This window comes from Mesoplodon bidens (assembly GCF_964165515.1).
Source record: "Mesoplodon bidens genome assembly, chromosome: 11".
Taxonomy (NCBI): domain Eukaryota; kingdom Metazoa; phylum Chordata; class Mammalia; order Artiodactyla; family Ziphiidae; genus Mesoplodon; species Mesoplodon bidens.
The window spans coordinates 83,149,615-83,163,875 of NC_138167.1; the positions used below are offsets into that span (position 1 = coordinate 83,149,615).

At 37.9% G+C, this 14,261-nt stretch overlaps 1 protein-coding gene across 5 annotated transcripts in view; it reads right to left on the reverse strand.

The window, feature by feature from the left end:
• The window catches only part of VEZT (vezatin, adherens junctions transmembrane protein), a 76,190-nt gene that overhangs the window by 31,024 nt on the left and 30,905 nt on the right, over window positions 1-14,261 (reverse strand). For 4 of the 5 annotated variants that reach the window (XM_081248707.1, XM_081248706.1, XM_081248708.1 and 1 more), the window contains exons 2-4: window positions 9,240-9,374; window positions 5,381-5,467; window positions 242-417 (exon numbers count right to left, since the gene is read on the reverse strand). In XM_081248707.1, coding sequence (XP_081104833.1) covers window positions 242-417; window positions 5,381-5,467; window positions 9,240-9,374 — 398 coding nt within the window. Of the gene's footprint in view, window positions 1-241; window positions 418-3,965; window positions 4,080-5,380; window positions 5,468-9,239; window positions 9,375-14,261 lie in introns of all 5 variants that reach the window. The other variant, XM_081248710.1, reaches the window with a different exon arrangement.

The window sequence follows — 14,261 nt, forward strand, 5'->3', positions numbered from 1 at the left end:
CACAGCACTAACTATACTGAGTTGAAAGTATATAATAATCAAACTGGATATTTTTTCCACCTTCACTTGAAATAGTATTTACTTTAGAAAGGGACTTTTTTTTTTTTAACCTCTGGCATATCATTACATTAATTAAAATGCTAAAATGTTTATAATGCCTTTATAATGGAGAACGTGATGATGGATTTCCTCTGGTAATACTCTGTATGTAAGCAACGGATAGATGTTTTCTGGACAGTACCAAATATTAGGGGTCGCCAGGGAGCAAAGTGTTGGAAGGTGTCCATTTTCCTGTTGTTGAGGTTGCCCTGCAGACAGGACACTGGGATCAAGTAGCTCAATCAGTTCCACATCCTCTTGTAACAGGACTTCCTGTTGCAGGATGGTATGTAATGAGTCGAGTCGGAATCCAATATCCTTGACATTAAAAGACCGGAAGAGAGGTATTAATACATGCATAATTTTGTATTAAGTATTAAGCTCCTACCCTGCTAATAAAATTAGAGGTGTTTATTTTCAGTACAGACTCCAAGAAGAAGAAACAATAGTCAATCTATTTTCAGTATGATGGAGAGGGTTTTATTTTCATTATAAATGTGAAACAATAAAGACTGAGGTAGACACTATGGAGCCACATGTGAGTGAAATATATATTTTTAATAAACAGATGTGAAGTAATTACAGATTAATAAACCTGTTGAGTTAAGCCTAATTAATTAAATTGTTGGAAAACAACATGGAAAATAAAATCCTGTAACAGAAGATGTTGTCCCTGGATGCTGTAACAATATAGCCAATATCTAAGAATTACATCAGCAGGATCAAGGCTTTCTAAAAATGGACATTTAGAATGTATTAAAAATATATCATTAAGGAATATAATACAAAATGACAAAAACATGTGCATAGCACTTTATAGTTTACAAAATGCTTTCACATATAGCAGCTTATTTATTCCTCCCTCTTTTCCTTCTACCCACCTATCAAGGAATACATACCAGGCAACGTGCTTGACATCAAAAGCATAAAAATATGAACAAGACATACAAGACTTTACTCTTAGAGAGTTCATAGTCTAACGCAGAGGACTGAAAAGTAAGTGCAAAGAAGTGTGATGAGGTATAACTAGGTTATTATCAAAATGGCAGAGAAGGAACAAAACCTGCAACAAAGAGAAAGTAAAAGAGGTGATGCCTAAACTGAATCTTAAAGGATGAACCAGATGAAAGAGTTGGAAGAATGGGATGAGACAGAATGAAAGCAAGTCTCTTCTAGTTTGGGGACCTGCAAGTCACCAATATTACTTTTTGCAGAGTGTACCTGGTGGAGGGGTGAGAGATGAAGTAGCAGTGTTAGAGCGATCCTCACGGTAAGCCTGTGATGTACATTGTCATCCTCCTGTCCACTCTACAGAGGAGAAAACTGAAGCTCCAAGAGATTAAGTAACTTTCCAGGATTATGATTTCAAACCCTAAGTCTTTGGTAGTTGATTCTTCTTCCCTGAATATGGTCTCCTCTACCCGAAAATTTAGTTTTATTTTGTATTAAACTTAGGAATAGGGAGATACTATTGTATGATAAAAATAAAGAGAACTTCTAATGGACAAGACCCTTAGCAATTAAAGTAAAACCAGTTAGGTCTAGGGTTTGAGGGCAGTGGCTTTGCTCTTCTTCATCATTCCCACACCACAGATTCTAGCCCTAGCTAACCATGAGGACTTAACCAGGGATCTATACACTACAGATCCATACACTATGCAGTGATCCATACACTAAGAGCACATATCCTCTTGGTCATGGGCTATCCATCACTTTTAGAGAAGGAGAAGAATATTTTTAATATTAGGCCTATTTGGATATATTTCTTTTAATTATCTAAAAAAAAAAAATCCCAGTGGCATGCTGATCTTCCTCTTAGCCTCTAAGGCTTTTTTACCATCTACTGACACCCCCTGCACACACCCCTGCAGCACTTCCATGGTTCAGGTTTGAACTACCGCCTCCTCTCTCTTACAGTCCTAACAGTAGGAACTACTTAGGTTTTCGACATCCCACCCCACTTTCATAGAGAGAGAACAGCACAACTCACTGTATATTACTGTTGGGGGTGGAGAGGGGGAAGTGGGCTGCAGGGGAGCGACAGCAGGTGGGCAGTGGAAGGCAGGAGGGCAGGGGGTGGAGCATGGTAGCTTTCCCAGTAATCCTTAAAATAAACCTTCACATATTGGCCTTATAATTTGGTTTGGATTCCCCAATCAGACATGACCATATTCAAATACGAGTACTAAAAATAAAACTTCTGCTACAAAAACTTGCAATCAGGCCTTGTATGAGACCTCTAAGTAACTGTGTAGGGGTAAGTTTAAAGAAGCCTAATTAAATGAAGGCTAAGGCTGACAGAGAGGGGGAGGCTGTTAATGCAGATTGGGAACTCTTCCTCTCACAGACCCTCTTACGGGCATGCCGCTTAATCAGGAACTCACCTTCTTCAACGCCACTCCTTGGCATCAGACCTGTTGCAGAACTGGGATAAAGCCTCCCCCAAACCAGTGTGATTCGAGGCAGTATTAATAGTATGGGTGCTCTGTGCTGGGGGGAGGTGTGCTACGTGAACTTTGGCTCGCCCTCAACAAGTATCAAGACTTACTTAGTGCCTGGGTTTATATTTTGGTCCCACAACTTAAGCAAGTTAATAACCTTTCTGTTCCAGTTTCCTCATCTGCAAAGTGAGGATAATAACAGTACCCACTTCACAGGGTTGTTGCAAGGATTAAATAAGTACGTATTTATAAACTACTAAGAATATCTGGCACGCAGTAAGCGCTATGTAAGTGTTAGCTGTTAGTGTTGTTAGTACATATGGAATAATTAAAAATACAATAAAGAAAAGCTCACAGGATACACAAACTTACAGAACATAGCATAGATAATTATTACAAGGTGGTTGCACAAAATAAGAGATCCAACAGACTGAAGTTTCTGGGAAAGGCCTTGAGGAAGAGCAAGTACCGCTTAGTGGAAAGATTCCAATAATAGAAAAATGGAACAAATTTCACAGTATAATAGTACAAATATAGACATAGAGAATAGGCAAGGAATAAAGGAAAAGGAAGGGTGCATTGGGCTGATGAAAATATTGGGGGATAAAGCTGGAAAGGTAGATTAGGGCCAAATTACGCAGACTCCTTCATGCCAGCCAAAGTGATGAATTGGACTTGATTTGATAGGTAGTAGGGATCTTTTTAGAATTTAAACAGAGAAATAGCATGAGAAGATAACGTAGGATGAATTCCACTTGGATGGAATCAAAAGACTATGAGAAGCACAGCTAAAGAATAAAGAGATTTCTATTTTGGCCCCTAGGGATGGAGAAGAGAACGTATTCATGTGTCAATATACTTCAATGATCTTACACACTTTTTAATATATAGTGCTATTTAATAAAGCTGATGAGGATCAAGTGAAATAGTGTATGATAGCACTTTATAGGCTAAAAAGCACTTAAAAAGTGCCAATACCACTAACATCATACTTGCTATAAAGGAATTTTTTTTTAATCTTTAAGAAGAAAAGTACTACCTTAATGAAAATGAACAATGGTAAAATGTTCAGATATCATGGAGCAATTGCCAGTATCTTTATAAAAGGAAGAGACTGGTTCAATATCTGTATAGCTAACAAAATTTAAAATATTTCATAATCAAGGGGAAAAGTCAAGCAATCTCATGCCAGATGCTAACTGGGCCATTCCTTGTTCCATTACCAGTAAACTATTTCTCAGGAATGTACTTCCTACAATTCTGCATAATATAGGCACAAAAGGGATGCATTCAGAAGCTGGTACTTTACAGTGAAATATGACATGAAGCATGTGGCCAGTGATAAAGAACCAAGAATGAAAAGATCAGGACTATGCAGACTATGATTAAACCACAGAAAAATGTATATGGATCCATATACCTTACCACAGTCCTAGTATTACTGAAGAATGAGGATGGCTCCACCTGGCTAGAGATGATGTCTACGTAGATGACAAGACACTTCATTGACCTTTTCAACACACCTATGAAGATGAAACCCTGAAGAGAGAACTTGCCCATATAAGATTGCTAAAAAAGTAATTTTAGTCAGTCAAAACATAGTAATACTCAAGCTAGAAAGTTGGTATATTATAATGAAAAGAGCCTGGGATTTGAAACCAGGAGACCCGAGTTCAAATTCTGATCACTTTCTAGCTGAACATTCTCGAACAATTCAATTAATAAGTTTTTTTTTTGCGGTACGCGGGCCTCTCTCTGTTGTGGCCTCTCCCGTTGCGGAGCACAGGCTCCGGACGCGCAGGCTCAGCGGCCATGGCTCACGGGCCCAGCTGCTCTGCAACATGTGGGATCCTCCCGGACCGCGGCACGAACCCACGCCCCCTGCATCGGCAGCATCGGCAGGCGGACTCTCAACCACTGCGCCACCAGGGAAACCCTTAATAAGTATTCTTAACCAAACTGAAATGTCTGACCCTCAGGCTTCCAAGTGGTAAAACACACTAAACCTTATACAGCATTTGGATTAACAAATCAAAATGTGAAAGCACTTTGTAAACATCCTTTGACAAATGATAGTTTACAAGAATGATCATTATCATCTTAAGGTCACAGGGCAGCAGAAGATTCTGAAATCTGCTTACTTGTGAGAGTCATAAGAATTTTAAAACTTTAATTTTTTTTAGCTATATTACCTAGACTTCATATTGTTAGGATGTACTCCCTCTTGGGGCTCAGAGATCAAGCTAGTCTTTGGGAAATTCTGTGATTTATCAGTCCCGGAAGACTAAATTTTATATATGAAGTTGTCAGAGAATGGTAGATTAATGATAAATAAATTAGGGAGGAACCACTCTTGATTTTGCCCAAACTTTGTAATCATAGGCTGTGGAATAGAGACAGTCAAGTTCCTAATGAAAAGGGGGAGGGTCCCACTAATAGATCTATTCCATTCCTCACGGAGAGGAATACCTGTCAGTGGAGGAAGACGGCAGCAGGAAATGAGTAATCTAACAAATAGGGCTTCGATAATTACCAGAATATCCTATTCTCAGTGGCTAATAACCTCTTAGAAGACCTATGAAATAATACTAATGAGTCCAAGTGCAAAGATCCCCAGTTACTGAAGAACTTCCTTTCCTTTTTTTTTTTCCTTAGGTGATACAAACAAACTTTAACAGTTCATGAAGCAGACAGTCTCCTTTTGAAGAACAGCCCAGAATTTCTAATCAAAATCAATCACTGCCCAAATCAGTAGCAAAACAAATTCGGATTCATCACTTTTCTCACTAATAAACCGGAGTCCTGAAAAGTGACAAAAAAGAAGTAAAGTGAACACTCACCAACTTGTGAAGTAAGTCGTCATTCTTCCTGCACTGAACCAAAATCCAGCTTTTGATGGTTTCAGCCACTTTTAACAGGATGCCTCGCTGAAGGAGATGAATGACATTGTAAAGGATTATTAAACCACACCTCAACAGCAGAAAAACTCAAATAACTTAATTCTAATTGATCATAACTTTTATCAGAAAAAGGAAGAAAAAAGTCATCTAGGTTATATTATATGCTTTGCCAGTGTGTTGCAGCCTCCTTATTAGATCCCCAATTTACTCACACATCAGAATCACCTGGAGGATTCAGTCAGAAACATACTCCTGGGCCCCCCAACTAAAGATTCAGATTCAGTGAGTTTGGAATGAGACCTGTAAACCTACATATCTTGGGTACACTATATACTACCTATGTCCACATGACGATGGTATTGGGTACGTATTTCAAAATGAAAACCACGTACTCCAAGTTCTCAAATATTAAGAGCATTTCATTCTACAATACTAAGGCAGAAAGATATTTTAATCAATTAAAAAAACCTGTCTCATATTGAAATAAAAGTTATATTATTGAATCAATCAAAAATTCAATTTACCTTAATAGCCCATTTCCTGAGCAGGCCAGTAAATGGAGTTTACATTCATTGAGTGACTATTATATTCCAGGTACTGAAAAAGGGTCATGGGAACAAAGATGAATATACATAACTGCTGTTTTCAAGAACTTAGAAGAGACAGTACAAATAATTACAAACCAATGTAAAATCTGAAAAAGTGTGGGAAAAAGGAGGTCAAGAGGAGCTGACACTGGAGCTAAGCCCTAATAGATGAATAGGAATTTAATAACAATGGAGGGAAGAACACTCCAGGCAAGGGGAAAGGATGAATAAAGGAGAGAGCCATGGAAGTACATGCCATTGGGGATGGTGGCATAGTTTGGGACAGTTAAGACCCAAGGGAAGAATAATGAAGTTTAAAAGGTACACTGAGATAGGTTGTAAAAGACTGTGGTCTTAATAACAGTTTAGAATTTATCCTATAGACTGTGAGGAGTCACCAAAGGTTTTTATATAAGGAAGTGAAACAATAAAAATCAGCACTTTAGAAAAATAACTGGCAACAGTGCAGAGGCTGTACTAGCGGGGAATGAGTGTTGCCAAGAAGCATGATTAGAAGGATATCCAACAGCCCAGCTAAATAATGATAAAGGCTTGAACTAGCAAAAATGGTAATAAGTAAGGACTGGCTTTTAAGACAAAGATGTTGAGTCACTTAATGACCAAATCAATGTGGGAGTGATGGGAAATTGCAAGATAATTGAGAGGGTGGTAATTTGGGAATACAGAAAGAATATTTTGTTTCAGGAATGCTGAGAAAAAAAAATTGTTTTAGACATGTTGAATCTGAGTTGCCTGGAGCACAGGCAAATGGAAATGTCTAATAAGTATCTGGAACTCAGTGAAAATGGAGAATAAACAAAAGTGGCCAATGAGGGTAAGAAAGCAGATGAGATAGCTCAGAGAAAACAGATCAAGCAGAGGACTGATGCTGAAACTTTGTGGGAGGAATGTTTAAGAATAATCACAGGAACAGAAACCAGAAAAATATACAGAGAATGAATATTCATGAAAAGAATACCAGTACAGACTACTCAATAAGTACTTTAACAAACACATTTTTAAAAAAAGTTTAAAAAGGGTGATTAATGCTAATGAGTGTTTCATCATGGACTCATATAGAAAATTTGCTTTCCAAAGAAAATAACTGCTACTTCACAGCTTGAACAGAATTTGGGGGGCAATTCTAAAAATATATCCGCTAAGAAGGAATAACAAATCTTTCTAAAATTTAGCTGCTTCATATCTAGAAAAACTCCATTTTAGAAAGATATAGCTTGTACAGTTGAAATGTGTAACATGAAGACTAAATGAATTTTCTAGACATGTGGTAATTTTGAAAAACACCCTCTGGCTATGCTTTTTACTGTTCCTCTATTTCTAAGAGGATGAAATTTTAAACTCTCATTTATTTATAAATTAATAACAACATTTCTATATGTAAAAATACCTGTCATAAATGAAAATTAAATACTTACAAAACCCAAGTTTATGGGCCTCCCTGGTGGCGCAGTGGTTGAGAGTCCGCCTGCCGATGCAGGGGATACGGGTTCGTGCCCCGGTCTGGGAGGATCCCATATGCCGCGGAGCGGCTGGGCCCGTGAGCCATGGCCGCTGGGCCTGCGCATCCGGAGCCTGTGCTCCGCAACGGGAGAGGCCACAACAGTGAGAGGCCCGCATACCGCAAAAAAAAAAAAAAAAAAAAAAAAAAAAAAAAAAACCCAAGTTTACACACACACACTCACACACACAAGAGGTCAATGTACATCTCCTGCCCCAGCACTATCCCTTGGCCCATTCTTTGTCTTTTGTTGCCAAGTAATCTCAAATTCAAATTTTAGTCTGTAAATAATCTTTTACTTTTATTATTTTTTAAAAAATATTTATTTATTTGGCCATGCCAGGTCTTAGTTGCGGCACTCAGGATCCCCACTGCGGCATGCAGGATCTTCAGTTGCGGCATGCGAACTCTTAGTTGCAGCATGTGATATCTAGTTCCCCGACCAGGGATTGAACCCGGGCCCCCTGCATTGGGAGCGCGAAGTCTTAGCCACTGGACGACCAGGGAAGTCCCAATAATCTTTTAGATATATCTTTAGGTCTTGCTTTCAAAACTTTTCCCAGGAACATTCATATTTGAAAGGAGCAAGGAGAAGAAAGGGTTTAAGTACAGAGGACTCTTGCTCCCCTAACTCCCACCTTGTGAGTGTTAGTGGAAAAAAAAAAAACATTTCTCTGGTGTTTACTCTGCTGTTGCAATTGGGCCCAGCTTGATTACCTCACATTTTAGACTTTTTCTAAGAAGTACAGAAGGAAAGGTCTTTTCCTTTCTATCACACAGAGTAAATGACTAATTGAAAACTTTAAAATTCTCCTCCCCAAAGGAACTTGAATTATAATAAAACACTGATTAAACTAGAATGCTTGAGAAATGAGGTAATCTGGTTATATCTTTTCTGTTAAATTAGAATTCCTTTTGTTAAAACTGAAATATACTGGAATTTTTATTTTAATAAATACAGCTAATAGAACATGAATCAATCTAGTAAATATATTTTATAGAACATAATTATTGGTGGCTTCTTCTAGTATCTCAGCCTCACAATGATGTACATCAACTATGAAATATTCACTGTATAAAAGTATATGATACTACAGATATAAAGGGCATCAGAAATTGAGGTAAATACACCCACTCCATCATATATCCTTGAAACTGTTTATTAAGTATTAATCTGCTTTCTTATAATTTGTATTCTCTTTAAAAAACTTTTTTTGTTTTGTCTGCACTTGCTATCCCACTATTTTTTTCTTTTTTTAAAAATTAGTTATCTATTTTGTACATATTAGTGTATATATGTCAATCCCAATCTCTCTCAAAGAAAAAAATTCTAGTTACTATAGGAATCCTATAGTTAGTTGGGTTCTCATTAAGGTTTTAGTTTATTTGTCTGGTTCCTTCCAGATAACTTCAATGTTTAAATATGTAATATATTTTAATCTTCAATCATATTAATTTTAATTCATTATACAAACTACCCATGAGATAGTCCAAAATAGCATGGATTCATGTTTATCTAAACAGACATGTACTACTGATGAAATAAAAATTAAAGTCTTACCAAGGGAGAACATGGAGGTGCCAACAAGGTGTTTTTTTGTTTTTGTTTTTTTTAAGGATAAGGGTAAAGGCAGTTTAAATAATCAGTAAAGAACAAAAGATTGAGTCAAAGAGAATGAGTATGCCTTCTTACTTTTGGCAGGGCTCTTGCAGGAGGCTTTTGTTGTCCCTCTGTCACTGTGCATTTTTCTGGTTTTGGTGACAGAGAAGAACATACTTCGAAGTCTGTGTGTCCCAGATCCTGTAAGTACTGGTAAAGCGGAGAATTCTGAAAGAGACATAAAGTAAATTTCAAGATCATTACTACAGTTGACCCTTTAACAATAAGGGTTTGAACTGTGGGGTTCCACTTTGATGAAGATTTTTAAAAATAAATACATATTATAGCACTACACAATGGAGGGTTGGTTGAAGCCCGGGAAGAGGAACTGAGAAAAGAGAGGGCTGATTGTGAATTTATACGCGGGTGGGTGCCTCTAACTCCCCTATGTTTCAAAGGTCAACTGTATTTCAGAAGTTTTAGAGGCCAAATTCAACATTATGACAAGTATGCCCAAATTCTTTAAGGCTTCTTCTATAAAGAATTGAATTATCTGTCACAATGCCACGTACCATTAAAAAAAAAAAATCAACAAACAATTCAACAGAGTAACCCAAAAAAGGAAAAGCTAAATAAAACACAGACTTTTTTTTTTGAGTGAGTACCAGCAAGAAAAAATGAATTTAGGAATATAAGTAGATTTGTTAAGCAATTTCTTTGTCCAAATTTTTGTAGTATTAGAATAGATTGCTTCATAATAGCTAATCCTGGCTAAAGATAGCTCCGAAAAGGACCTACAGTGAAAAAGTTATTACTTGAAGCCAAGAAGAATTAATCAATGATCATACTATATCAATTATAAATTTATCATACCATCATATTGATTAATTCATTCAAGCACAAATGAGTATTATGTATCATATGCCAGCACTGTAAACAAACTTAAAACTCCAAGAACGTTACCTAAAATATGCCTACATAAAGCATATAGCAAATAAGACAGGTAGGTTTGTGCAGGTTAAGAACACAAACTCTGGAGCCAGACTGCGGATTCAAATCCCAATTCTGCCTCTTACTAGCTTGGTAACCCATGGCAAATTATAATCCTTCTCTGCTTGGGCTGTCTCATCTAAAAACAGGAATAATAATTAACACCTAACTCACAGGGTTCTTACGAGGACTAAATAAATATAAAGCATTTAGAACAGTCCTTGACACATGGTAAGCATTCAATTTATACCTCAACTTTGTATAAGCTATGTGGAAAGAGCACAGGTTTTGGAACAGACCAAAAAAAAAAAAAAAAAGAACATCGAACAGAAACATCATCATCACTATTGAATGAAAATCCATGGGACAACTCTTTCTAGGCAAGTGGCAAGCTTTAATTTTAACTTTTAATCGTCTCTAAAGCACAAAGTTGGTAAATGTTTAAAATAAACCTTGGTTCCAGTCAACAAGATTTTTAATACTTAAAAAAGACATTATGTCAGATATTAGAGATACAATAACAACCACCACCAAAACAACAGCCACTCAGATACATAGTGCTATGTGGCAAAACCTCAACTAAACATTTTACATGGCGTCGTCTCAGTTAAGGTTTACAACAAACTAAATTACCATCATCATTACTACTGTTATTCCCATTTCATAGATGAGGAAAGATTCACTCAGCTAGAGAAAGCAGGATAGGTCTGACTCCAAAGCCAGTGCTCTGAAATATTGTGCTATATTACCTAAAATTACAAATAGTCCCTCCTGTGTTTAGAGAGGAAGACACCAAAGAAGCTTACTTATAGTTTAGTTACAGAGACACGAAGCAAATTAATAATTACAGGAATGTATTGGTTGCTATGGAAACAGAGGAGAGGTAGCTAAATTAGACCAACACTTTTAGGGAATCTATCTTTGAGTTTGGAAAAATGAGGAAGAGTGGGAATTTGCTGGACAGGTAGCAATTCACTGGCTATTAATTTGATGGAACAGGAAGATGAGCCAGATGCCTTCCTTTTAAGCTATGTTTAATTTCTCTTTTGAGAATAATATGCAAAAATTTTAAAAATAAGGAGGAAGAATTTACTGTCTTATCCCTGTTATCAGACTTTAAATCTCTGGTGGCACAAATGGTTAATCTTTTTATCACCCATAATGTATCTTCAAATATTGCCTTGAGTTACTCAATCTGTATTTTCAAACTGAACTGTGAACCCCACCCTGCCCTGCCCCCAGAGTGGCAAAAGAACAAGAACGCTAGCTCTTTGGGCTGACCTTTGGAAAAGTTTACATACTTTAGAAAAAAACCCAAAACTTGTTTTTAAGGCAGTAGAACCCTTTCTTCAAATGAACTCCCATGGGGAAGAACAATAAATAAGATGGATCAAAGTGGAGTTACTCTAATTCAAGGGTCATCAAACTTCTTCTGTAAAAGGCCAGATAGTAAATATTTTAGGCTTTGCAGGCCATATGGTCTCTGTTGCAACTCATCAAGTCCGTTGCAGTAGTGTGAAAGCAGCCACAGACAATATATAGACCAATGAATGTGGTTATGTTCCAGTAAAACCTTATTTATGGAAATACCAAACTTTATAATTTTCATGCATCACAAAATATCATTCTTTTGATATTTTCCCCAACCATTAAAAAAACGTAAAACACCATTCTTTGTTCACCAGCCACATAAAAAAGGCACAGAGGGAGTACAAATTGGCCCAACAGCCTTAGTTTGTTGACTCCCAACTCAATTAAGATCATGAGGTACACTCTTGCCTGCTAATTGTTCTCTGGGAGGAGGCCTGTGGGCTGGGGACGGGGCCAAACCTCTTTTTTTTTTTGCGGTACGTGGGCCTCTCACTGTTGTGGCCTCTCCCGTTGCGGAGCACAGGCTCCGGACACGCAGGCCCAGCGGCCATGGCTCACGGTCCCAGCCGCTCCACGGCATGGGGGATCTTCCCGGACCGGGGCACGAACCCTTGTCCCCTGCATCGGCAGGCGGACTCTCAACCACTGCGCCACCAGGGAAGCCCCAAACCTCTTTTTATTCAAACTGTAATGTCCTTCCTTACAGCACACTTAGCTGATGCTAAGTCAGTACTGACCACAATATCCCTTCCTTTTCCAGCTTATGTCACAGCTCACAAAATAACAAAATGGAGTATCTGTAACACAGATTTTTAAGAAGTGATTACACAGAAGAGATACAATGAATACTTTGTTCTCCCTTTTTGTTTGCACATTAAAAGCATACACACTCAGTTTGGATCACCATAGTCTGGAACACTTGCTATTTCATATTTCACAAAACAGCAGCATTAATTGTTTACCTTGTGTACTACTGATAATGCCCAACAGTGTCTTTTTTTTAAAAAAAAAAATTTATTTATTTTTGGCTGTGTTGGGTCTTCGTTGCTGTGCGTGGATTTTCTCTAGTTGCAGCGAGCGGGGGCTACTCTTTGTTGTAATGCGTGGGCTTCTTATTGTTGTGGCTTCTCTTGTTGCAGAGCACGGGCTCTAGGCGCACAGGTTTCAGTAGTTGTGGCACGTGGGCTCAGTAGTTGTGGCTCATGGGCTCTAGAGCACAGGCTCAGTAGTTGTGGCACACGGGCTTAGTTGCTCCGCAGCATGTGGGATCTTCCCAGACCAGGGTTTGAACCTGTGTCCCCTGCATTGGCAGGTGGATTCTTAACCAATGCGCCACCAGGGAAGCCCCAACAGTGTCTTTTGATACAGTAATTCTACCAGTAACTTATCCCGACTTTTCTCCAAACAAAACCTCTCAATAACTTTTTGGCTGGTTCATACTTCTGGTCAAAGGTGTGACATACATACCCATTTGTGCTACGCAACTATGAATGATGCCTTAGCAGTTCTGGTTTCTTCCTCATCTTTAGTGATAGAATTCATCACTTTCAGCCTAGAAAGCACCGTTTTACAGTTCTGGAAAATTCTGGCTTGCCAAGGCCATCATTGTACTTTGTTTTATGACTTTATGTAACTAAGTTTTTGGCAAAATTTCAGAGTAGACCACCTCTGGAGACAAGGGATGAAGGTACTGCAGGTCCAATAAAATGTTAATTCCAATCATCATCGTATTTCATGTCTGCACTCTTCTCTTTTTGGCTGTTAATGCAAATCATATCACTTTCTAACATATAAACTCAGACTATATGAACACTAAAGCTGCACTATGTTTATCATAGTATTCTGAGTTGTAGCATTTATTTTACTGTTTTATTTCCACTTTTACGATTCAATCACCTTTGAGCCAAAAGAAAATTTTAAATTTAACCAGTGATGGAACTTCCCTGGTGGTGCAGTGGTTAAGAGGGGACGCAGGTTTGAGCCCTGGTCTGGGAAGATCCCACATGCCACAGAGCAACTAAGGCCGTGCGCCACAACTACTGAGCCTGTGTGCCACAACTACTGAAGCCCACGTGCACCTAGAGCCCGTGCTCCGCAACAAAGAGAAGCCACTGCAATGAGAAGCCTGCACACCGCAACGAAGAGTAGCCCCCGCTCGCCGCAACTAGAGAAAGCCCGCACGCAGCAACAAAGACCCAACGCAGCCCAAAATTAATTTAAAAAATTTAACCAGTGATAACACACAAATGAAAAACAAACATCCTTTGGTTAACAAACTGAACATTAGCCAAGAAGAACTGACAAGGATAGACCTTGTAGCACATGAGCAATTTTTAAGAATGCAAAGGGTTTTTAGTAAAGTTATTATTTTATATTAATTTTAAAAATGTCTGGCAGATAAAATTATCTTTTTCACTGAAACTGACAAATAACCTGTGCACTATTTGAAAGATCTCAGATAACCAAACCATGACCAGTGGTTCTCAAATTGTTTTGGTCTCAAGACCCCTTTATGGTCTTAAAAATTATTGAAGCTCCCAAAGAGCTTTTGTTTATGTGGCTGTCTAACAATATTTACCAGATTAGAAATTGAAACTAAAAAATTGAAGCATTTATTAACTTACTTAAAATAACAATAAACCCATTATAAACTTATGTAAACAACATAATTTTAATGAAAAATTTTTTTCCACAATGAAAGAAATGTAGTAAGAGTGGACTGTTTTATATTTTTGCACATCTCTTAAAGTCTAC